General features: G+C 37.6%; 2 protein-coding genes across 2 annotated transcripts; both read left to right on the plus strand.

Moving 5' to 3' along the window:
* The first annotated feature begins 663 nt into the window (after window positions 1-663).
* Window positions 664-5,986, plus strand: LOC139744924 (scavenger receptor cysteine-rich domain superfamily protein-like). The gene is made up of 4 exons (XM_071655339.1): window positions 664-962; window positions 2,256-2,564; window positions 4,246-4,287; window positions 5,847-5,986. Exons 1-4 carry the CDS (start codon window positions 695-697, stop codon window positions 5,984-5,986), a joined length of 759 nt encoding a protein of 252 aa, XP_071511440.1. The 5' UTR covers window positions 664-694.
* A 3,635-nt stretch (window positions 5,987-9,621) lies between these two features.
* On the plus strand, window positions 9,622-25,620 carry LOC139744925 (adhesion G protein-coupled receptor G3-like). Its single transcript, XM_071655340.1, has 12 exons — window positions 9,622-9,796; window positions 10,799-10,918; window positions 11,293-11,415; window positions 16,334-16,461; window positions 17,911-18,057; window positions 18,415-18,766; window positions 19,251-19,453; window positions 20,149-20,301; window positions 20,748-20,857; window positions 22,919-23,181; window positions 23,793-23,859; window positions 24,129-25,620. The coding sequence occupies exons 2-12, from the start codon at window positions 10,894-10,896 to the stop codon at window positions 24,688-24,690; spliced, it is 2,133 nt and encodes a 710-aa protein (XP_071511441.1). The 5' UTR covers window positions 9,622-9,796; window positions 10,799-10,893; the 3' UTR covers window positions 24,691-25,620.
* The last annotated feature ends 307 nt before the right edge of the window (window positions 25,621-25,927 follow it).

Raw genomic sequence — 25,927 nt, forward strand, 5'->3', positions numbered from 1 at the left:
ATTTTCCTCTTTCTTATGAAATTGATAAAATTCCGCAGTGGATTTCTTCTTTAAAGAGAGGGGTGAAAATATAAGGTTTGAGTTTTCTTCAATTTGTCTGGCCCCAGTACAAATGTTCACATGACCCGAATCTCCCCTTTCTCAAAATAACCCTGTTCTGTGTCACCCCTTCTTTTCCTGCTTCAATGTTATATCTTTCCTGTTAACAAGCAGACGCGTGATAATCGGATTTGATGCCACAGTGGCAGCGTTTATGTGTTATAAAGAAAATGTCATCTCCACCTGTCTATGGAATCGCATTATTAGCATTATCATCATCACTTCGCCAATATTAATGGCACTCTTATTTCTTTCATCAATGTAATTTGTCATGAAGGTGCATTTATGAGATACGGTGGCTTAGATGTGTGCATGTTCACGTATGTGGATTGATCAGAATAGTGAGGGTATAATGGAGAAGTTTCCGTTAGTTGGGATCCCTTGGACATAGATATGGTTCTGCATAATAGAGTGAGTATAAACCTCCCGAACATGAAATTATTTCTTTTTGTGCAATCAACTTTTTTTTTAATGAATGTGGTTAATGGTAATATGTCATTTATGGTGAGATCATCGATTAATAAAAATTATTATTGTCTTGCTTTTCATAGTAAGTCTCTTCAGCACCCAGTCCCAGTGGGCCCGTCAACGAGGCATGGTCCACGTCTATGCGTCAGACGCCTGGCGCAGCGTGTGTAGTGACACTTGGAACATGGACTATGGGCAGGCACTTTGCCGGGAACTGTTGTATCCAGGTCTGCTTCAAAATTTGTATAGGGACAGTTCTGGCAGCGAAGAACCAGCGAGCATCGGAAACTTGACATGCAAGAATAATGCTGAACCGACCTTATCAGAGTGCAGCGCAAGTGTGAGTCCAACTGGATGTCCAACTGGCTACGCATGGGTAGAATGTCAACCAGCAGGTATTTCCTTAATCCATTTTCTTTCCCTTGTTTTGCCTTCGTTTGTCTTGTGCTGTTTTGGTTTCATTTCATTTCATTTCTGTATTTTATTAATTACACTTATTTGAGCAGACTTTTTTTTTTAATTGGTTCCCCCAGTTAGGATATGGTCTGAAGAAAAATATTTGTATTTCATACTTCCCCTAATCTAATTTATCACGGGACCTTTTACGCAGACCCCATCATATTTTTCGCATCATGACTAAAGTTCAACTCGCATTTATACAGACCTTGTGTTTATACAAAAACATACTTTTGTACATTCAGGCGAAGTTTCATCTAATTTATGTTTTGTTTGATCGTCGTAATTATAAACTTTTTGTGATATATTTCAGAAATGTGAAAATAAATTGAAATGAAATGAAATGAGATTTCGTTTTAATAAAAATTCGATTTTTTTTTTCAGACAAACCTTTGAGTAGAAAGAAACACCAATCTATTGTAATCAAGTCTAATACTCACAAATTTTTATTTATCTTTCATCTGTGGCATGTTGTTTGTCTGGATGCTTCACAACATGAGGGAGTTGTTGAGTACTGCTGGCACGGTGTGAAGATAGTTTACATGATTATAGAAAACTCAAGTCTAACGATAACTATGAGACAAAGTAGCAGATTGCACCAATTTCACGACTGACATTACACTCCTTAACTGTCAAATGACCAGAACAAGGGATTATTGTAATTTTCAGTGAACTGTTAACTTCAGTAGTAGTCCATGGGCCAAGACCCGAAAAATGGGTCATTGGTACCACCTGAGGTGGCAAAACCTTTTTGGTGTCATTTTGTTTGTCGGACATAGATATGCTTATCAAGCTATGATAGCATTTCCAAATGAGTAGCTTAGTCATGATAAATGAATTTTTTATCCAATTTGGTCTCGTTTTTATAACCCTATACTTCTGAATCGAAACTAACCGCTATACAAAGAAGAGCACTGTCTTCTGTATGTCCACAGGTGTTCTGTTGCCTGGCCCATGGACGATAGCATTTATTTGAGTGAAATTATTTGGTATTGTGTGAGAATACACTGTAAGAACTATTTATTAATAGCTGTCTAAGCACTTTAGCGATACAATAACTTACATCACAATCAGGTAACAATGTATACCTACATCACAATTGAGGTCCGAGAACGAGCTATTTGGCCTTTAAGCCGTACAGTGTAGTAATATCTTTCCCTTATTATCTAGCTTTAATTATGCTACTATGTGTGTGTGTGTGTGCACTTCTTCTCCCCTACCTCTTTTTGAAGCCCGATTCGCAAGCTCTACCAACGTATCGGGCGCGGTCGAGGTTTATCACGATGGACAGTGGCGATTCATGTGCTACGGGAGTGGTGACAGCGCTATCAGGGATGCCAACGCCAAGCTTGCATGCAGAATGATGGGACATCCCGACTCTCAAGTCCTGGGACCAGGGTCCTTGAACATCACGGACGGATTCTTAGGCATGTCCTACACCTGCTCTTCTCCGTCTTCATCTAGCAGAGATGAGCGAGATCTCCGATTCTGCAAGAGCGACCGACATGATAACTGCACGATGGTACTTAGAATAGCATGTGGTACGTAAGTTGTAATAATTATGCACGTATATGCATGAATATTTTACAAGGTGTCCGTGCATATATGTGTGGGTGCGTGTGTATGTCTGTGTGTGTTGTGTCTGTCTGTCTGTGTGTGTGTGTGTTTGTGCATTGAATTTGATGATACATACTGTACATAGTAAATTCTTGCTTGAATCCTGGCTTTATTGATGTATGTACGTATAGAATACATGTACATACATAATTTTGTACTTATGAATTGCCTATCATATCGAATTATATCGCAGTTGTGACTCAGACTGCCACCAGAAAGAGCATGACTGAAAGAAATAAAAGAAATTATTTTTGAAAAGATGCGTATAAACTAAAGAACATCTTTATCTTATTTAAGCCACTAACTTGGAATTCTATACAGAAGATGGAAAAAATAGGCATCAATGAACTTTGACTACCTTGTTTGAAAGTCTGCAAGGTGATGTAAATGAAGAAGTGTCATGTCTAACAAATGGAGGGGAACTCTCGATAGATGAACATATTTTACCTCAATAATCGTTGAAAAAAAATCATCCGACGTTATCAAGTATGATAATCAATGATCATGAAATGTATGGATATCTAAACCGACATTTTTTAGTTAACATTGATCTGTATCTTCAAGTCATTTACAAGAATTATTTTTCAGACCTCTAGCTAATCAGACCTGCAACATTAAACCTGTGTATTCAAAGAATTTGTTCATAAATGTACATTACTACGTTTGAGTTTGAAATATTGAATCACATTCCAAACAAAATTACAGAGAGGGTATTTTCATGGGTTATTTTTAAGGCTTTTGGACATAAATAAGTTTGAAAAGTATAATGACCAGAAAAATCAAAATAAAAGTATTAATTTTGGTGGAAAGCGCACGAAGCTGTGTCCATGCTGATCTTAATTAAAGATAAGAAATAATCTTTAATAAATCTAATAAAGTCTTCAAATTGCATTGTGCTACTTCGTACCATAGCTACTTATGTCATGTCAGGTAAGTTCAGTTGAGCGGGATTCAGGGGAAATTATGCCTAGAATTTACTGAATAATATCGATCACTTATTCAAATTTATGAAGTTCTTCCGTCGTGATGTTTTCATTGCAACTGATTGACAAATTGCCCTACATCGACGTAAATAGGCACTGAATTGATCAGTGTTTTAGTAGTGGCCATGATAAAAAATCATGGGCGTACATACTCGAGCAGGATTCGAACCCACGACCTCCTGATCACCGAACAGGCGTCATCTCCACTAGACCACCGAGCTTTCGCCCGATAGCAAGTGTTGGTTCTAATCCTTATAGCATGCAGCGGGTACTGCTTTTGTTATTCAAATTTATGAAGTTCTTCCGTCGTGATGTTTTCATTGCAACTGATTGACAAATTGCCCTACATCGACGTAAATAGGCACTGAATTGATCAGTGTTTTAGTAGTGGCCATGATAAAAAATCATGGGCGTACATACTCGAGCAGGATTCGAACCCACGACCTCCTGATCGGTGATCAGGAGGTCGTGGGTTCGAATCCTGCTCGAGTATGTACGCCCATGATTTTTTATCATGGCCACTACTAAAACACTGATCAATTCAGTGCCTATTTACGTCGATGTAGGGCAATTTGTCAATCAGTTGCAATATCGATCACATTCTTCTCCTTTTCTGTTCCAGCCAGTCCCAGTGATCCATTTTATCCTAGTAGCGACATTTCAGGTATGCTATTTACCTTCTCGACAACTTTTCGTGTGAATTGTAAATTGAAAATATTTTTTTCCGATGTATGTATGATCATCAAGAACCACTATTGTCTTTAGTCTTAGTCTTTACACTGTTAAAATGATGCAATGCGAATCATGAATTATTGTATTGCCAAACTTCTTCATGTCTTATAAGTTTCAACGGCATTTTGTGAAAAACTACCAGCGAATGATATCACTGCATCATAGAAAACATGTAATTTGGTATGACGCCTAAAATTTCTTGTTTATCAGATTTTACTGTTTAGTTGTTATGGCGTTTTGAATGAGCTTTGTAAATTCCACTTGAGAGTTGAGCGTACGGTGTAAAGTTTCTCTTCAAGCTGTCACTATGGAAAAGGAGGAATTCAAAGATTTCTTCCGTTCACTTAATTATACATGAGACGAAGACTAATAGGTCAAATTTGTTAATTATTATGATACGAACTTCTTAAAAAAAACAACACCAATAAAGACTATACAAGTCAGCCTATGCCCAAACTCTGTAAGTTTCCAGTCTTGCACGTCGCTTTAATTAATGCAGTCTTCAGAAAACCGAACAATCGACGTTTCGATTGGTATATATTCTGCTTAATAATAATGATAGTGATAATAATAATAATAATAATAATAATAATAATAATAATAATGATAATTGTTATAATGATAATAAATATTATAATTATTATCACTATTATTATTATTATCATTATTTATTATAACAATATGTAGTCTTTTCTATAGCGCATTTCCAGTAAGCTGGTCAATGCGCCTAACATCCAAATTCAAAGTCAAATGAAAAATAACAGAAATATTCACATTGTTTTGAAATATTGATACAGAGGGTGAGAGACGAAGTTCCTTTGGCAAGATATTCCATGCCTTTGGCCAATAAAATGAGAAACTACGCACACCAGCCTTAGTTTTTACATGTGGTATCTGGAGTACTGTATTATCCATGGCAGAGCGCAATTTATAAGCTAAACGGTGTGGGGAGAGTGCAAAAGCTGTGATAAGTGTTTAGGAGCAGAATTGCGGAGGATATGAAAAAAAAAACACCAAGCATATCTTATATGTGATTCTTCTGTCAACAGGCAACCAATGTTATGTAATTGTTTGATTGGTGGTGATGCACAATCACGCCTATACATGCTCCAAGCACAAACACGAGCTGCGGGGTTTTGGATGGCGTTTAGAGGTCTTGCTATCCCCTTGTTCACACAGTAATCTAACCCACTGAAAAACATTGAAAACAATACCTGTTTACATACATCCAATGTCAAAAATTTAGCATCTCTTGAGATGAGGTTTGATTTTTCTTCAGTTTGTCTCTCTCTAACAAATGAAATTTGTAAGATCATATAAAATATCAATATGATGGTCAAGTTGTCGACCGAGTATAGGTCCTCACTCATTCGAGAATGAATCTTATACGTGGTGCACAGGAAAGCAACACAGAGCTACGTCTCCTCATCGTGCCAATTTTCAGAAAATGTTCAAACCTATATGGATTTTCCTTTTCAAACATCCCGTTAGATTACCGGGCCTGGAGTGACTGGAGTGACTGGAGTGACGTTGATGCAACGACGACCCCTTCGACGTCGACTGTCTTTCTTCACGATTCTACTCCCAGAGACGTCCGAATAAGTAATCGACACTCCTTCCAGTGGTCGTAGTTTTCATGGTGTGTGCGTGTGTATGTGTGTGTGTGTGTGTGTGTGTGTGTGTAGTGTGTGTGTGTGAGACACAGAAGGGGGACCAATAAAGGGGTCCCTCTCGCGATGGTGGCCATTGGCTATGGCGGAAGTAACCCTCCTCTTTATTGGGTTTGTATTTCCATTCTGACTTGGACAGTGTGTCTCTTTTAGCTTTGCAAAAAGGCTAGGAATCGATTTCAAAACTTTCAGACAGGTTCGCATAGAAACTGATCCTGTGATCACTTATGAAGTATCATATGCATACATTACTGTATTTATACATACACACACACACACACACATATGTATATATATATATATATATATATATGTATATATATATATATATATATATATATATATATATATATATACATACATAATATGCATTACATTCCTCTCTGAAGACCTATCGGGCTGATCTGCCGTGATATTTTGTATTGTTTGTGATAAGTAGCGACAATCGTATAACAGCTCAACAGCGCCGCGTTAACATTAATTTTTTCTTCAGCAATCGATAGTGTCTTAAATTCGAAAATTTGGGGGATATTTAAGTGTGGTGCCACTGTGCTTTGAATCAACCTATTATGCTGCAAATACCTAATCTGCTGCACACGTTTGAAAGTTAATTGGGATTAGTATCATCACTGTTACACAGGGTGTATTATCATCATAATTAACATATTGACTGCATGAATGTGGTATAATATGTTTGGGAGAATGCACCCTACAAGCATTGCTTCTTCAGGATTCCTCCCCATCTCCTGCATTTTCTAAACTTTAGAATGTTTTGTGTTTTTTCCACCCTATCATTTGTTTATCCATGAATATCATTTATCAAATTTTGTTTGTTGACACATTTTATGTACTCATGTTTTATGTTTGAAAAAAATATATTTACAAGTTGTGTTGGAGATGAAAAAATGAATGAATGAATGAATGAATGAATGAATGAATGAATATACAATGTATCATGCTTAATGCCGTATGAAGCTATCAGTGTCAGGACTATAATTCTTGCAAGCAAAGCCACCATCCTCATAACTCAAGTTAAAGCAACACAAAGCCAAACAGCAAATTATTGAATACAGCTGTACATGGTGTCTTAGATGTCACGTCATGAAATTGAAGGGGCGATGAATTGAGTGGATTGGCAGTTATGTAGCATGAAACCTCCATAGCATTTCATACCCCAAAAACATTGGGGCAGCATAACACATGAGGACGGCTTAAACTGTGCGGAAACATAGTATCAAATCATTCTAGCAACCGAAACCAGATCTAGACCGGCGAAGGGTGACAATTTCCTTGTTTTCTTGTTCTTGTTGTTTTTGTTGTTGTTGCTGCTGCTGTTGTGTTCGTTGTTTTCAATACATAAAGTATCGATAGATTTTATGGGTAAAAGACTGTTGAAAGAGTATACAAGGAGATTATATGCTCGTGTAATGGCAAATTTTAGAAACAACACTTAATAGGCGCGCACGTACTGTGAATTCCGTTGTCCTGCTGGATAAACGATAAAAGAAAGCAAAATGAGTGTTACTTATCTACCGATCTCATGCGACGTGCCAATAATGTATCCTTCATCCCTACTATTACTGACATCGCAGCACAGAAACCAGTGAATATGACCGAATTACAATGCACAAGGTTTTTTTTTTTTTTTTCAGGCTGAAGACTTTACTATTGACTGTAACTCACTAACCAAACCAAACAAAATGACTCACAAATAAAAAGAATCGGCCCGTCTTGTACATGACGGTATTCGGGAACCACTCTGCACCGTGTTCGGTGTCGTGAATTAATCGAGTCTGTCACGCACCACGGAGGAATTTTCATTCACAATTTTAGATTTTAGAAGACGTCCGTCAGTCTTCATAGATGACTGCTTGAGGGAAGAAAATTCCAGAAGAGTATTGAAATAAAATCTTCGCCAAATTTCATTCTAATTTCTCCACAAGCACCACTCTCTTTACGTGACTCTCCACCATCTACGACGCCAGCTGCTGGGACTACCTTACTGGGGGAAAGTACGCGCTTTACCAGTCATTCGTCTACCGTGACAACACGTACACAAACGACAGGTGATTCAGGTTTTCTTTCCCATCTTTCTTATATTGTATCTTATACTACCCAGGCCTATCTCTCTTTCTTGAAGCAAGTTTGTTTTTTTTTCACAACAAAATTGAAGAATTTACTGTATGAAGGCCGCAGTCATCCAAATCTACCCCTTCAATTGACAATGCCCTTCCCGATGCTGGAATTCCACGATTTAAAGAACTGAAATGCGCGCGCGCACACACAGACACACAAGAAAAACAGCTTTGACTAGCCCCTTTAAAGAAGAATTCCAGTCCAGCTATCAGTAGCAGTAGTCATTAAAAAAAAAAAAAAAAAAACTCACGAGTGCAACAATGAAAATCTGATCAAAATCGGACAAATCTTTAGAGAAGTAATGAAATTGAAAAGTTTGGATAATATCTGCAGATAACAAGAACTTTTTTTTTCTCAGGCAGAAGCATTTACTAAAACTCACAAACCAAACCAAACAAAGTGACTCACAAATTAAAAGAAGCGTAGATTTGCCTGCCATACATGTCGGTATTCGGGAACCACTCTACATCGTGTTCGGTGTCGTGAATTAATCAAGTCTATAGGATTATGCCATGAAGGACTTTTCATTCACACTATAAAAATTAATTTTAGATTTTAGAAGACGTCCGTCAGTCTTCATAGAGGACTGCTTGAGGGAAGAAAATTCCAGTAGAGTATTGAAATAAAATCTTCGCCAAATTTCATTCTAATTTCTCCACAAGCCCCACTCCCTTTACGTGACTCTCCACCATCTACGACGCCAGCTGCTGGGACTACCTTACTGGGGGAAAGTACGCGCTTTACCAGTCATTCGTCTACCGTGACAACACGTACACAAACGACAGGTGATTCAGGTTTTCTTCCCCATCTTTCTTATATTGTATTTTAGGCCTATCTCTCTTTCATGAAGCAAGTTTGTTTTTTTTTCACACCAAAATTGAAGAATTTACTGTATGAAGGCCGCAGTCATCCAAATCTACCCCTTCAATTGACAATGCCCTTGCCGACGCTGGAATTCCACGATTTAAAGAACTGAAATGCACACACACACACACAGACACACAAGAAAAACAGCTTTGACTAGCCCCTTTAAAGAAGAATCCCAGTCCAGCTATCAGTAGCAGTAGTAATTAAAAAAAAAAAACAACTTACGAGTGCAACAGTGAGAATCTGATCAAAATCGAACAAATCTTTTAATAGAGAAGTAATAAATTTGAAAAGTTTTGATAATATCTGCAGATAACAAGAACTTTTTTTTTTCAGGCAGAAGTATTTACTATAACTCACTAACCAAACCAAACCAAACAAAGTGACTCACAAATTAAAAGAATCGTAGATTTGCCTGCCATACATGTCGGTATTCGGGAACCACTCTACACCGTGTTCGGTGTCGTGAATTAATCAAGTCTATAGGATTATGCCATGAAGGACTTTTCATTCACACCATAAAGATTAAATTTAGATTTTAGAAGACGTCCCTCAGTCTTCATAGAGGACCTCTTTAGGGAAGAAAATTCCAGTAGAGTATTGAAATAAAATCTTCGCCAAATTTCATTCTAATTTCCCCATAAGCGCCACTCCCTGTACGTGACTCTCTACCATCTACGACGCCAGCTGCTGGGACTACCTTACTGGGGGAAAGTACGATTTTTACCAGTCGTTTGTCTGCCGTGACAACACATACACAAACGACAGGTGATTCAGTTTTTTCCATCTTTCTTAATTGTATCTAACAGGCCTATCCATCTTTCTTGAAGCAAGTTTGTTTGTTTTTTGCACCAAAATTGAAGAATTTACTTAATGAATTAAGGTCGTAGTCATCCAAATCTACCCCCTTCAATTGTCAATGCGTGCACACACACAGACACACAAGAAAAATAGTTTTGACTAGCCCCTTTAGAGAAGAATTCCAGTCCAGTTATTAGCCAGTAAAAAAAAAATACGAGAGCAACAGTGAAAATTTGATCAAAATCGGACAAATCTTAGAGAAGTTATTAAATTGTAAAGTTGCGATAATATCTGCAGAACAGTTCTCGTACAGTTAACATAAATTAGCAGAGGAGTGAGCTGATGATGTCGTCACCTCACAATTTTCCATCGACTGTGCATTTACAAAAAAAAATAATATTGAGGAAAATTCAGTGTCTGTTATCAAAATATTTAACATGATGTTTTCCTTATTGAATAACTTCAATTAATATTATTATTCATACATTAATCGAATTTCCTTTCAGTAATATCACAGGTAATATTGATATCATGCGGAATACAATAATTCGAAGAAAGAAAAATAAATATGTACATGAAATCCATTAACTAAATTTGCATTGTATTACAAAATTTCAAATAGAAATTATGCAGAAGGATTAAACGACTGCATGCCACTATAAACAGTTGCTTGAACACGTTGCAGCGCAGAAAACGTATACCTACGGGAGAGTGAGGGGAAAACTCAACCTATCCCTCTTCACACACCCTTAAAAGTACGAGTAGCAAACTGTTACCACATAATAAATATGTATGTAGGGCCTACTTTAAACACTTATTATCAAAACACATAACAATTTTGTATATACCGTTTAGGGTGAAAATAGATCTTCAGGTCAGCAGCTCTTCTGTGGACTAGCCGAAAAAATAACACATTTCAGCGAGGATTTTCTTAACCTTTTTCGCCTACTTTCATTGTCATATCTTCAGGCGACTCTCTCACAACGCCTCCACTGGCGACAATACTGGCTTCTTCGACTACCTTACGAGGGGAAAATGTGATAGCTACCAGTCGTTCGTTTATCATGACAACTCCTACTCAAACACCGGGTAATTCTGTCTTTTGGAGCCTACTCATCCAGACCCGGCATAAAATCTGTATAATTATCTCTAGGATTTAGAAATAAGAAAAAAAAAAATTGAGGAAAGGGAGTACCCTGGGAGAGCTGTGCTTACACTGAAAAGTCCACTCCTAGACAAATGAGCCTACAGTATTTTCATCATGAATATTAATAAATGTTATCATTATCATTAATGGTGATGATATTACTGGTATAGTTATCTTCAACGCAACTGTAAGAGCTATAGTTTGATAATCGTCATTATTAATCTCGCTATCGTTGTTTGTAACGCAGGAGCAATGTATTACACAGGTATAAAAACGGATGTTTTTGTCATGATACTCTTCCACATTTTGATAACAGTGGCGACGTCGTGTCCACGAAGCTCCTTCGTCCTCCCTTCCGGTGACCTCGTGACCTTTGGTGAAACGGCCATCGGCTCAACGGCCAACAGCTCTTTCACGTGTGTTCTGAACTCTACCACAAGTAAGTACAAACTATTTTTTTATAAGACATATATATATATATATATATATAGCATATCTTGCTGGGCTACCATAACTGACAATAAGCGCAGCGCATTAACATAATCTTCTCTCTTTTTTTTTCTTTTGTTGGAAAGAGAGAGAGAGAGAGAGAGAGTGTGTGTGTGTGTGTGTATGTGTGTGTGTGTGTTGTGCGTAAATGCTAAAGCTGAATTACTTCTGTCTGTCTTTTAAAAGATAAAGCCATTCTGTTCCTTGATTTGTTTTCATTGTTTTTTGAAAGAGCATTTACACAGTGTGATAGCAGATTGTCCGTTTTTGCACCCTTAACAGAGAGACAACTGTGTTCATATTACAGTCATGTATGAAAAATCTGAAAATGATCAAGTGTTTACTTTCTCTTTGTGCTGAGTGTATATATATATATGTATATATACGTGTATATAAACATATATATAATAGGCATGTTATATTTATCATTGTATAATTATGTATGTATATAAGCTAACTCGTATATGATTATCGATGCAATCGTAATTCTTCGATGAATGCAAAAAAAAAGAGAAAAAACATAAACACCAACAAAGCGCCGATACCCCAGTGCGCTGCTTCAAAGAAACTCCATCTCTGTAAGAAGAAGAAGAAGAAGAAAAAAACGTTTACATCTCTAATCTATGTTTCTAAACCCTGTATCCTCGTGTCAAGGAAATTGAATAGCATGTCAAAATTAGTATGCCCTGTACACACTGTAAGTGATCGTAAATCATAACATGCGATCAGCTTCCCACCTTCATGGTAACCCTACTCCCTATATAATGACACAAGTTTTAATCATGGCATTGGGTGACACAGATGATTGGGTCAGCGACCGCTCTGAAAAATATGAAAGCTGGCCTCGATTAAAGTTACCAATATGGTAGCAGCATTTTTGTCTAAACAAAGAAATCTAGAGGGAGAGAGAGAACAAAAAGCGACATATATGTATATATACAGTATGTCCCCCCCCCAAAAAAAAAAAAAAAAAAAAAACAACTGGATATCCGCATTGGTAACCTTCAATATCATTAAATTGCCTGAATGCTATTTCAGGGTCTAAAGATATAACACCATACCTATATATTGCAGAAAACCCCATTCAATTCACACAAAAAACAAACAAAAATGAAATTAAATAAAACACTGATTCTTCCTCTTCAGAAGACATATTTTATCAACCATATTCAATATGTGTCACAGAGAAAAGTGGATCGCTATAAAGCATGTCGTCGGTCATGGGTCTGTTTCTTCCGCGTTACGCACTTGGATGCTCTTGGAACTGGATATCAATGTCCGAACACAATGGGCAAAACTTGGAGGGAAGGGGTTCCTGACATGTTCTACAAAAACCCTCATTTCTCTTTGACCACTGAAGCGAATCGGACGGGATTTTTTTTTTTTTTTTTTGCAAGATGTCGGTAATAAGTTATAGTTTCATACCTTAAAACTGTATTTGGATTGATTCACTATTTATAAAGTTATTGTTGCGGAGGGTCCCGTTGTAATTTCTTGTTGTTGTTGTAGTTTTTTTTTTTGAGGGGGGGCATAGGGTATATTATAATTCTAGGTCAGTTTATGTTTGATTCAAAAAGCAACACTTCATCTGCCTTATGTACTAATATGTTTCATAAAAATCTGTGTAGTCATGAATATCCTACCAGGCGATCTGGAGAAGATAATTTACCGTCAATGTGAAATAGCACAAAACACGCTTATATTGTGACGGCCCGATATTTTGGAACGCACTGAGTAATGATAACAAAAAAGCTAAGTCAATTGCTGTACTTCAGGAAAAATTTAAAGTGGATATTGTTTCCATTTGATTATATAGTCTAAACACATTTCATTTCATCTCATTTTATTTCATTTTCCATTCTTCTCCCATTCTTCCTTTCCTCTTTTCTCAACACCCGTCCCAATCTTCTTTCTATTGCCTCGTTTATAAGTCTCGTTTCTGTTGGATGGAACTATTCAATTAGTTTTATCAACTTCCTATAAATAATATATTTATGAATATATATTCAATTTCGTCAACTGATAAAGCAAATATGTATTGTACTTGATGACCAAACGTTTATCTTTTTTACAATGTTTTATGTATATTGCAACTGATGGGACCCACAATCTACAATTTCTCCCTTGAAGAGGTCCCTCATTCCTCCCCCTACCAATTACTCATTACTCAAATGTATCACTTCTTTGATTCTCATCAGAAGTATTGTATCATGCTTTAAGATTATTTTTTGTCATCTATTTCTTTTCTTTTATTTACATTTTACATAGATGTGATATTGATCATGTTGGAAATAGAGGGAAAATAAACTCGAACTTGAACTTGAAATGTTTGGAGATTGCTTAAAGAAAGACATGCAACTTAAAAGATTTTAAAAAAGTCTTATTCCTCCAAATCGTCGAAAAAGTTATAAATGACTACACGCGTATTTTTCTTTGATATTAGTCTTATCGGTATTAGCTTGATTAACCAGTTTCATTGTTTCCAATTTTATTTGTATTATCATCATTGTCATTGCAATAACTACATGTCAAGTTAAAATGTCAACAAACCCAAATACATGTTGAAAGCCAGTGTTTTGCAACATCACCACCAATTAACATGATTATTTTCAACTTTTTGGCAGTTTTCAAACTAAAGTAAGTCAATCGGTTAAACTTATTCCTTGCCACAAACGTTTCACAGTTTCACAAGCAGAATAAACAGGCAACAGTTTACTCGAATATGCATTGCAATTAAGTTACTCCCTTAGGCTGCGTTCACATAGAAGTATTCGGTATTCGGTATTCGGTATTTGCTATTCGGGCACCGAGTACACCATCACCCGCACCGTCAACTCACCATCCCATGCAGTGAGGATTTCTTCCTCCTACATCCCAGCAAATCTTATTAACAATTTCTAAACTGCATCAGAATGTCAGTCTACATGCTTATTTTTTGCTAAAGGGCAAATCCAGACCAAAATTGTCATTATTTCATAAACGAGAGACGGTATACGCTGCAGGAAAATAGAACAAGCTCGATTCCCACTTTGCTATCCTATTCGCAGCTATTCGGTACTTTCGAATAGTGCCCTCTTATGTGAACCGGCGTGAGGAAATCCTATCGTTCGATTCAAGCTATTCGCGTGCCCTCGAAAACGAGCCCCGAATACCCGAATCGATACTTCTATGTGAACGCAGCCTCACAACCAAGACAGTACAGTAAAAACAGGTGCTATCCTGAAAATACATCTTGTAAGAAAATTATCGTGTTGAATCAGTATTAAACAGTTGCAAATTCCCAAAGGCTACACGTTGTATACACAAGGCTCACATTTTAATTACATTTTTTTCTTCTTATTGTTTTTTTTTTCAGAAAATATATTATAGGTTTTCCCGGCCAATTTCGCACTTTTGTCAGTCCAATTCCTAATTGCTGCATTCAATTTAGCAAAATTTAGCGTAGATGACATGTTCGGTAGTTCAATTTTATGATCTCTTCATTCAAATTCATTTTGGAGCATTCAAATTACCTTTAGCCTCATTCTAATTAACACTTTTTCAATTGAAATTCGTAAAACAAGCACCATTTCGTTCTTCGTTCATTCAATTTAGAATGATAAAGTCACGTGATCACGAACATGCCGCACTCGTTCATTCAAATTCATTTTTGGGCATCCAGTTTAACATCTTTTGCAGTCAATTTAGCACGCATGTTTATGCTTTGATTCTTTCTTTCTTTTTTTTTTTGGTCAAAATAGTTGTTGTTTTGCAAGCGTCATTACATTTTATATTTTCGTACTTATTTTAGAGATTTTGGCAACAGTTTTTTTTTTCTTTCAATGTCCTTAGTGATTCTTCCAGTATCATATGCCCACAACTTATCTGGCCGTTGAGTGCTTTATTCCGAGTGTGTCGGCCAGTTCTAGGAAGTCAAGGTTATGATCATTAAATGTTCCTATAATTCTTTTTCTGTCTTCTTGAGAAATACGTCTGTATCTAACTTGTGCTGTCATGACTGTAAGAAGATGAAGTTAATCTGTAGTATTGGTACATGTAGGCCTAAAATGACATGTATGAAAGAAAAGGGGCGTTACAGAACAACAAACTCGAGTTACATATGGTAAAAAATATGATACTTTTACTGCTTAACAGTGCGTGGATGAAACAAAAAAGTCGCATAGAAATACGCGTTTAAATGTTATCACCTTTTCAAAAAAAGAAATAACATGACGTTAATTTGAATGAACATGTTAGGAATTTGACTGCCCATACGCGAAATTGAATGACTGAAATACCCCTCTCAGCCAGTGTTGGCGAATTTGAATGACTGAAGAGCACGTGCCAATTTGAATGCTCGTTTTACGAATTCGAAAGGCACATGTGCAAATTTCATTGATCGAAATGCTAAATTGAACGACCAACTTGCAATTTTGAATGACAGAATGTGCAGTGACGAGGATTTTCACTAAATTGAATGAACCTTTTATCAAATGGACTGACAAAAGTGCGAAATTGGCCGGGAAAACCTATACTATATATACATGTACAGTATGCATACATTTCAACAGCTATACACTGCAATGTGTGTATTATAAGTGTGTGATTATGTATATTGTACAGATCCAAGTGTGTGTGTGTGTATGTGTGTATGTGTGTTTTGTGTGTGTGTGTGTGTGTGTGTGTGTGTATGTATGAACAGGAATATCTGACTACTTTGCGTGAACATGTGGAAAAGATGAAGGGCATTAAAATATTGAAGAGGCATTAATGACGCGGTAAAGTACCAGCAAAAAAAAAAAAGAAGAAAAAAAAAGGACATAAAAAATATCATATGAATGATAAATTTCTTTGTCATATGTGTCTCTATTACTTCCTTGATCAAATAGCGGAAGAACACTTGATATCCAGACTGTGTACCCGGACCGTTAATGGCGAGGCGTTATGGCTACAGCCCGTGTACGCGTCCTGTGAACAGCTACCCAACACACAAGATGCTTTAAATCGTTTGGCCAAAGTAAGGACTATACATGAGTGTCGATCTTTTTTTTCTTTCTTGCTTTTTTTTTTTTTTGTGGACAAACAATCACCCTTTTTTATGATAGCAACATAATGGACTCACCGGTATCTAAGCCACCTCAACTTACACCTGCATGTACCAATTGCCGAGTGTACGTCTCACACCGTTACATTAAAAGTGGAGAAGCTGCATTAGCCCCATCGATTTCTCGTACCAAAGATATTAAAAGGATACTGGAGAAGAAATTTAGAAAAGAATAAGCCATAACAGACTGTTCAAAGATTATTAGGTGTGGCTGATGAATCATAAAAAAGTTGAACACTCTTTCTTTTAAAGTTATGTTCGTTTCGAAATACATATTAAAATTCAGAAAACTCGTGCAGTTTTAGTGTCAAAAAACTGTAGTCTTTCTCTCAGGAGCTCTGAACGGAGTTTGAGCAGAAACCTACCCCCTCCCCCCTCTGTAATTTTTAGGAGTAGAGTGAATTATGTTGGTTTATTTGGGTAGACATGAAAGACACTGCATCTTTCTTGTGCTTTATATAGTTTCTGATTCTTTTTAACAATGTTAAACCCAATCGAGTGTCTGCGTAGAATTATTCACAGGTGTGGGACCTGTGCATGATAGTCTTGTCCAACTTGTCCAAAGTATATTATTAACATTTCACTAATGATCCCAACAAGAAAGAATTTAACCTAGCAAGGTAAATTTTAGGATAATGAATGATGACTGATTATTAAAACGTTTTACAAAGCTTCTTTTATGATTAGTTCTTTTTTCTTATACTTTTTACGAAAGGGTGAACAACGGAGATTTTTTTTTTTTTTTTTTTGGGGGGGGGGGGGGCAGTGGACCTGTACAATTGTTAATACAGACTCCATGGCCTCTTGCTACACTTACATCATAGAGATGTGTATTTCTTAGTGATCTCTACGACTTACATGCAAAGGCACCTATACCTGTGTGCACGCACTGTGGCGGAAGTAGATTAGGGTCAATAGGGTCAAACTGACAAAGCTGTTTTGTGTCTGTTGAAAATGCCAGACAAATATTACAAACAAAACAATAACAATAACATTGATATTGACAGCTTTATAACGATGAGGATGATTGTAATAAAATCCATGATACTACTATATACGACTATACTATTGACAATAGTATCATGGAAACAATGATAGTTAAGAAAAGATATAATGATCAATATAATTATCAGTGATAATGATGATATCAGCATTACTGTTCCTATTATGATTATTTTTCATTTTTATCGTTATTATTATTATTGTCATTATTATTATTCATTATTGTTATCATTATTATTATTATCATCATCATTATCATTGAGTAATTGACACTTCAGTGCTTTATCCACTGAACCAGTGCTTCAGAAATGCCGCTCTACGCTCTCAATCTTTATCTCATTTGCCGATTATCTTTTTCAGGAGAATATCACTCGTGAAAACGCCGAAGACGTGTCGGAGGGGCTGGTGCAACTGACAACCAACTTGACGGATTTGAACGTTGAAGAATTATCCGATGTAACATCCGTATTATTCAACGTCACGTATCTTGCGGCGGAGAAATCTGAGGTAAACAGCATTAGCAATCAATGTGAATCAACCAATCCAGACCCCCACCCCCCCCCCCCCACCCCAAAAAAAAAAATGTAGATGCGTCCTTTTCGAATTTATTTCTAGAAATGAAAACATTAGTGACATTGATTCAAATCATATTATAGATTATGCGGATCTACAGTTTGAACATGTCATAAAAGTTAGTAGGGGTGAGTGAATGGCGGGGGGGGGGGGGATCCCAGGGGTGGTGATCACCTGGTAAATGTACCTTTCTAGCCTGGTATCAACGTGTAAAAATAATTAGATAGGCCTAACAGACAAAACAACGATTTGTCAGGAAAGATAGTTACTCGTTTTCTCGTACCCATAAAGGTGTCGCAAAATGTCCTTGAGGTGGTGGACAACATACTTGATGTTGCAACGAGCAAGGGGAGGGTCGACCCCGAGTCAAGCACCGTCAGGAGTGGCGTACTGTCCACAACAAATGCCCTAATTTCCGCCATCCAGCGAGGGACGAGCGACAACATTACGTACAGCGGAGACAACATCGATGTGGCTGCCGTGAAAGTGGTTAGAATCAACTTCCCTCTGACGGCTGAAATTCAACGCGATAGCTCGTCGGAGAATGATGCCATCATGTTTAAGGCTAATGAGGCCGAGGAGCATGACCCGGAAGACATAGCTTCCGTGGTCCTTCCTGATGCCATCTTGGACTTCCTTCCTGGCAAGTTCCTTGAGTCATTAACAATTTTGCTCTTCTAAAGTGCAGGGATTAAGTTTGTCATTGTTTTGTCCTATTTTTTGTTGAATAAACAGATCGTAATATATTTCCATTCCCAACCCCAAATACTAGTAGAGTTCAAATTAACAAACAAACAACAACAGCAACAGCAACAAAATGCCTTTCGATTGGAGTTATGCTTGATAAAGAACTTATTTTTCATATGTGTAATATTCTTATTGTATGGTTATGGTTAAGTTATGAAAAAAAAGAGATAGATAGAATGCGCTTACATGATCTATAATTACTGCTTAAATCATTTCATATTAGACATGCATCTAAAAAGTTTCGGACATGCTATCATGAAGATGCTCGATTTTCCTTTGTCCGTCAAAAGTGACCTAGCAGTGCGAGGTCGTTCCTGCACTTCTCACAAAAATACAAGTAATACCATCATGTACTCCGTGCTCTACGCCTTCTTTCACAGATAATGACACCACTCTGTCCGTGAGCATCTTCGTACTACATTCTTCGAGTTTATTCCGAGAAACTCCTCAAAATTCTTCTTCATCTCAGCAGCAAGGGCTGGAGAGGGAAGTGGTTTCTCCTATTCTCTCGGTCACAATAGAGGGCGCAACAATCTTTAATCTCTCCGAGCCGATTGTTTTGCGTTTCCGTACACTCAGAGAGGTAGGAAGTCTGTCTTATTTGTGATGTACATAGATAAATATTTTTGCGCTTTAGCCACAAATTTTCAGTGGTGATTGATTTTCGGATTGTTTAGATTGGGAGAGAAAGAACACCAGCTGGAGTCAATTGCTTAGGGACAGTTTGCTCTTTCCATGTGTCCATCAAGTAACAACCGGCACTTAACAAGCCTGTGTAACCCATCTTTAGCTAACTATTTATCTGGAGGGAAGTAATAGTAGACTGGATAATGAAGATAATAGTATTACCAGTTATATAATTTCAATTTGCGTCGAATCTATACAAGCTAAGAATCAGTAGAAATATTGGTTCAGTGCGACGCGTAAACTTGTTCGACCTGATGTTTTTAGGGGTTATGGTATTGTATTTCTGTTGAGATCCCGTTAAATTGCTGAGCACCCTACATTGTAGTCGGCTAGGTTTTCACATTTAAAACATTATAAACCACAATGTCATTCATTCTCCAACAAACCATGGTCTAGGACACTTTGTCGTGAATCAGATAAAATCGTCAGATTCAGACCTCTCTCTAAACTTGTAAATGATTAATCCTCACTCTTGACTCTCAGTCGATTGATGTCACTTCATATCCGTATATGCATTTCAGGCGTCTCCTGTACATACGCGGACCCAAATCCGAAATGATCTATTTCCATGTTTTACTTTCCCGCCAACAGAAATTATCCAATGCCACGCCCTACTGCGCCTTCTGGGATGTCGAGGCGCTGGGAGGGATGTGGTCCAGAGAGGGGTGCGAGACCCAATACCTGTCCAGGAATAAACAAGTGGTATGCACCTGTTCTCACCTCACAAGTTTCGCTGTCCTACTGGTGAGTAGCCCTAAGCCATATTTTGTTTATTTTTTGGGTATGTGTTTTATGGATTTCTGATAGAGTAAAGAATTATCTATAGAGTACGCAAGTGAGCATGTTTCAAAAACATCTGCTCTTGTTGTCGTTACTTCTTGTTTCCGTTTTACGGATAAACGTTTATTCTCTCCTAATGTTTCACCTTATAAGACTCTTCCTTCCTCATTCATTTTTTTTCTGGAACAAATTATTTATGATAATAATTTATGATCTGTCTGCCCATAAAACTTTATATTATTCGAGCTATCGTCTATTTATCGATCGATCTATCATTCATTTATCTATAATCTATCCATGTAATATAATCAGACAGGGGGGGGGGGTGATGGAGACAGAGACAGAGAAACGGAGGATGTTGGAGTGTAAATAATATGCACTGATAGATAAATTGAAACTTTATGATGCAGGACAAACACGGGGACGTGACGTCGAAACCTGCTCACATCATCGGCCAGATTGGCATGTATATCTCAATCGTCTGTCTCGTGATGACCCTCTGCATATTACTTGGCTTCAGGTAAGATCATAATCACCAGTAGTAAACTATACATTTTATCAATATTCAGAGCTCAACGTCACTAACAGTTTTCTCTGGTGACCCGTTCGTTGCCCGATCAGGCCACCAAATGTTTTTTTTTTTTTCTAAGTTTGTGGCATTACATCAATTTTAGTGGCCCCGGACCACCGGGCGTGTTTTTGCTTATGTATTTATAATCTTTAACCTTTTTCTGGCTGATGGCCGCTGCATTTGTTTTGTTATTTTATAGTTTAGATTTTTTGGACAGTAAAGTGATAACGATAATGACGATGTTTTGGTTTTCTCGTGTACTAAACGAATTATAGAAATGGGTAACCATGACACGGCAAAGTGTACTCAGGTGCATGTGTTTTTATGCCTCCGCCACGAAGTGTCGCCGGAGGCATTATGTTTTCGAGTTGTCCGTCCGTCCGTCCGTCCGTCCGTCCTTCCGTCCGTAATCAATTTTGTGGACTGCGTATCTAAAAAATTGTAAGAGGTATCCTAATGAAACTTGGCATGTATGTGCATGAGTGGGCGAAGTTGTGCCTATCAACTTATAGGCGCACATGCTCAAGGTCAAAGGTCAAAAGGTGAAGGTCAAATGCTCAAAATTTCACTATTTCCCCTATATCTATCCAATGCCAGGAGGTATTTTCTTGAAACTTGGTGTATACATGAACTTCCAAATAAAGATTCCCCAGAGAGAGCTTTGGATCATGAGGTCAAGGGTCAAAGGTCATGTGAAAACGTTGAAATTTCACTTTTTTTTCCATATCTCACAAATATTTTAAGGTATCTTCATGGAACTTAGTATGATATATGGATGTACTGACTGGCAGTGATCATGTAGGGAATTAAGGGGATATGGATCAAAGGTCAGGGAGTGAAAGGTCAAGGTCAACTCATTAAAATGTCATTATTTCTCTCTTATCTAATATGCAATGCCTGCAGGATTTTTTCTTGAAACTTAGTGTATGCATATATTACCCAATACAGATTCTCTTGGAAGTTTCTTTCCTAAAGGTCAAGGTGAAAAGGTCAAAGGTCAAGTGAAAGTGCTAAAGTTTACTTCTTCTTAAAACTTATAAAAGGGTCAAAGTTGGGTACAAATTCTCAAATCCCCAAATACCTTCACTCTTAGACAGTATAGCCATTCATCCAAATAAACGTAGTTCAAGGATAATGAACACTCGATGCATTTGTGACAAACCTGTCATTTTGATATTTTGCCAGTTATGTGAAGCTGTCATCACACATTGTCAAGACATAGTGCTATAGACCTATTCGGAGAACCATGCATTATGGCGGAGGCACACCAGTCGCCATAGCGACATTTCTAGATTTTATTTGTTCATTTGTCTTGTCGTTGCTTGAGATGCGTGAGTATGTAGATGTGAATACAGGCGTGTGCAAGGCGATTCGTGTTACGTGTAGAGTGGGTTGTGTACTTGAGGGAGGGACGAGTTGGTGGCTATAGGGTAGTTGCAGGCGAGAGAGATATATTTTGGAGAGTATATCCCTATCAAATATTTAATGGATGGGGTGGGGGAGGAGGTAGGGGAAAGAGGTATCAAGGGGGTATAGCTAGTTCGGCTGGTAAACGTAGCAAGCATACACGTGTTATATTGTTATTCTTTTCCTTGCACTAATGAAATAATCAAGACAAAAATTAGTTTTTACTCTGTGCATTTAACCAGCATTAATTAGTCTGATCAATTCATCAAAGTGAATGATTGATTGTACGACTTTTAGTACCATGCATACACAGTTGTAGGTCTTGAATTCTGTGTTTGTTTTGTTTTGTTTTGTTTTTTGCATGAATCAACAAATTCTTAGACGAAATCGTCTCATTTCCTTGGTAGGAGCTACGAAGCGTGCTTTAATTGTAGCGATCTAAGTATATTATTGTAGTCCTTTCTATCAAACCGTTTGGTGCAATTAACGATAAGATGATTGGGGTTTTGATATGATTGATGTGACACAAAAGTCATAAGTATGTCACATTGTGCGCGTTTGGTAATTTGTTTCCACTGCGTGTCATTAATGTGTGTAAAAAAGGAAAATACGACAGAAGCAGCCGCATCAAATCCAAGCCAACCTGAGCTTGGCTCTTCTTTGCCTCTTCGTGGTCTTTGCAGTGGGAGTAGATCGAGTGGAGTGGGGTGTGGGGTGCATCGTGGTCGCCGCTCTCTTACATTTCTTCTGTCTCTCCTCCGTCCTGTGGATGGGCGTGGAGGCTTTCCACATGTACCTTCTCTTCGTCAGGGTTTTGAGAAATTACGTCCCGCGTCTCCTCCTCAAATGCTCACTTGTCGCGTGGGGTGAGTTTCGATTCATTCGATGTCTGCATTCAAAGGGATATGAACATCTACACGCATTAATAAATAGTATACTGAATATAAAACCTACATATTGCAAGAAAGACTAAAAGTTGATATATATCAGAACGAGCATATAATATTGTCCGATATTCTAAATAACCAATGTAGAAGATCATGATGATGGCCTTGAAAACAGAATGATGATGATTATTATCATTATGATTATGATATAATAATATGATAAACATGCTACACGAGATTTACAGAAAAAAAAGCACACGAATAGTCCAACTCCCAAAACATGATTATAACAAAGATTCGCGATAGATACATGTAGCTCACATTTAGGCCTAATTTCATCTATTCTTTTTTTCGAATTTCAGTCGTGTTTTTTTTTTTTTCATGCAGTTCTTTTGTACTTTTGTCTTTCAGAGCTAAGTCGTACGTGTACCCTATATAGCTTCTCTCGTTATGAACATGCCTGGAATGGAATAATTGAATGTCAGAATAAACAATAAAAGTTCAGCAATAATCAAGTGCTATGATTTGGTTTAAGACCAGAGTATCATTTCTCCTTCTTTTCTTTGTCTCCCTTCGCCATTTCGGCACAGGTCTACCCCTGATAATCACCGTGGCATCAGTATCGTCAAAATGGACGGCCTATGACAACAAAAATTAGTAAGTAGTTCCAATTATGTAAACAACCACATTAATGTTGTAAAAGGAAAGTCCATCCTGGTATATGTTGTGTTGCATATCAATTTTTAATTTTGGGATTAACGATAGCTGGAAATAACGAAGCTTATTTCTTATTAGGATTACCAAACCTTCGGACCAATGAACAGTAGGCCCAAACGTTTAAAGTAGCAGTTAAGTATTTGAAATAGATATTATACCTGCGCCCATAATCGTGTGTAAACTATGTTTCTTTTTTGTTTCCCTTGAAGCTGTTACATGATGCCAAGTCCATCTCTGTGGTATGGTCTACTTCTGCCTGTGGCCCTCACTCTTGCATTCAACTTCGTCGTGTTCGTCCTGGTTATCTACAGGCTGTCGTGTGGAAGGAAGATGCTAGCCACTTCCATGACTGGGGGCAGCTCTGCAGGCGAGCCAGCTGAAATCCTCCGCCGGGCTAGGAATGCCATCGCCATCGGTACTCTCGTTGGAGTGACGTGGGTGTTTGGCTTTCTGACGATTGGCGGGGCCCGCGAGTTTTTCCACCTGCTTTTCAACATATTCAATTCCTTCCAGGGTGCTTTTATCTTCCTCCTCTTTGGTATTAGACAGCCCGAAGTCCAGGAGATGTGGCGTTCGGCTCGGCTGAGATGGAAGTCTGAAGGGCGACGGAAGAGTAGCGGATTCGAAAGCTCTTTGATGCCGCGTATGTCACCCCGCCCTTCCGAGGTCACCGAGTTACACTCTACCCTGCCCAGACCGTCCGTTTGCTCCTCTGCTTCTGCCAATAGTAATTCTGGTCAGAAGCACCTGGCAGTACCCAGGCCTTATTGAGGAAAGCTAACTGCCTTTGAGATAATTCACGACGGCTTAGAAGTTTCTTTCTGCATAAAATTGTCTACTCTTTATCATGATCATTGTCCTAATTTCAGTACTCTCAGGCAATTCTGTGTCAGATGGCTCATCATTTTCACATTTCGCTTTCACAATTATTTAGCTGTCATTTAATCTGTGTACGTACATGGACTGGTGCTTCACATTACGTGACATGTATTCTCACTGCCATTTTTGGTAAAGGTAAAAGAATTCGTTAACATCTTTACTTCTACTTTACTACTTTACTTCTTAACAACTGTCCATAATTAGTCATAACAGCCCATACAGAAATAAAGCACCGACGAGGGGAAATTCATATAAATTTTATGGTGGGACTGTTCATTTTGCATTGTTAAGATAGTCTTTGTACCACTATTCATTGACTTATCCGTCATACGCATTGTTCAAGACAAAGTCTTGGCATTCGGTGATTTCTTTTTATTCAATATCCCCCGAGTTTTTACTTGAAAGCCGAAAATCTGTGTAATCGATAAAGAGTTATGAGGCTTTTGTTATTGTGTCGAAACAGCTCCATTCTCTTTTGCTTTTGAAGCAGTACCCAATGGAAAACGAGAAATATTTAGCACGGTCAAGTCTATATAGAAATTACATCATTTTCCGTAGTGTACACGGCTTATATCTATTAGATGTGATATAGATGAATAGTAAGTAAAAAAATCAATGATATGCTTTATCATACGCGAATAGTGTATAAATCACAAGTATTGCAACACAACAAATGTTGTAAATGTGAAATAGCTATTTCTCCGGAGGAAGAGAAACTCATGCAAACAAGTGCTACCCCCTATCAGGAGTTCCACTATCGTTGTCTTCCCTTAAAGGGTTGTATAGTTTTGGTTCAGATGGGGATTCAGGTTTTAACTTTTTGCTAGAGTATCTGAGAGCGTACAATTCCGAGAGGAATTAAAAGTTTACAAACCGAAAATCGGTTTTGAAGTGGCTGAGATATTAAAAAAAAAAAAAAAAAGGTCCCAATAAAAGGTGGGACCCAACTTTTATTAGGAGCACTCACTTTGTTTTTGTATATCTCGGCCATTTGAAAACTAACTTGTATCATTCTCAACCTTTCATCCAAAGTTTCATCCAAATCCGTTAACTATACTTTTTGAGTTATTTTGCACACGGACAAACTAACTAACAAGCAAACAAAAAACCAACGGTAACGATAACATAA

Source organism: Diadema antillarum, unplaced genomic scaffold (assembly GCF_040938485.1).
Source record: "Diadema antillarum isolate AM-2024a unplaced genomic scaffold, OU_Dant_1.0 seq00001221_RagTag, whole genome shotgun sequence".
Classification (NCBI taxonomy): domain Eukaryota; kingdom Metazoa; phylum Echinodermata; class Echinoidea; order Diadematoida; family Diadematidae; genus Diadema; species Diadema antillarum.

What these genes read in the sequence shown, in the direction of transcription:
- LOC139744924 (XM_071655339.1), top strand. Translation starts at nt 695, where the DNA reads ATGGTCCACGTCTATGCGTCAGACGCCTGGCGCAGCGTGTGTAGTGAC. An exon ending in GGTACTTAGAATAGCATGTG is followed by an intron (nt 2,565 to 4,245) that starts GTACGTAAGTTG and finishes TTTCTGTTCCAG; the next exon opens with CCAGTCCCAGTGATCCATTT. An exon ending in TCCTAGTAGCGACATTTCAG is followed by an intron (nt 4,288 to 5,846) that starts GTATGCTATTTA and finishes ACATCCCGTTAG; the next exon opens with ATTACCGGGCCTGGAGTGAC.
- LOC139744925 (XM_071655340.1), top strand. Translation starts at nt 10,894, where the DNA reads ATGACAACTCCTACTCAAACACCGG. An exon ending in GTTTCCGTACACTCAGAGAG is followed by an intron (nt 19,454 to 20,148) that starts GTAGGAAGTCTG and finishes TCCCGCCAACAG; the next exon opens with AAATTATCCAATGCCACGCC. An exon ending in TGCATATTACTTGGCTTCAG is followed by an intron (nt 20,858 to 22,918) that starts GTAAGATCATAA and finishes TGTGTAAAAAAG; the next exon opens with GAAAATACGACAGAAGCAGC.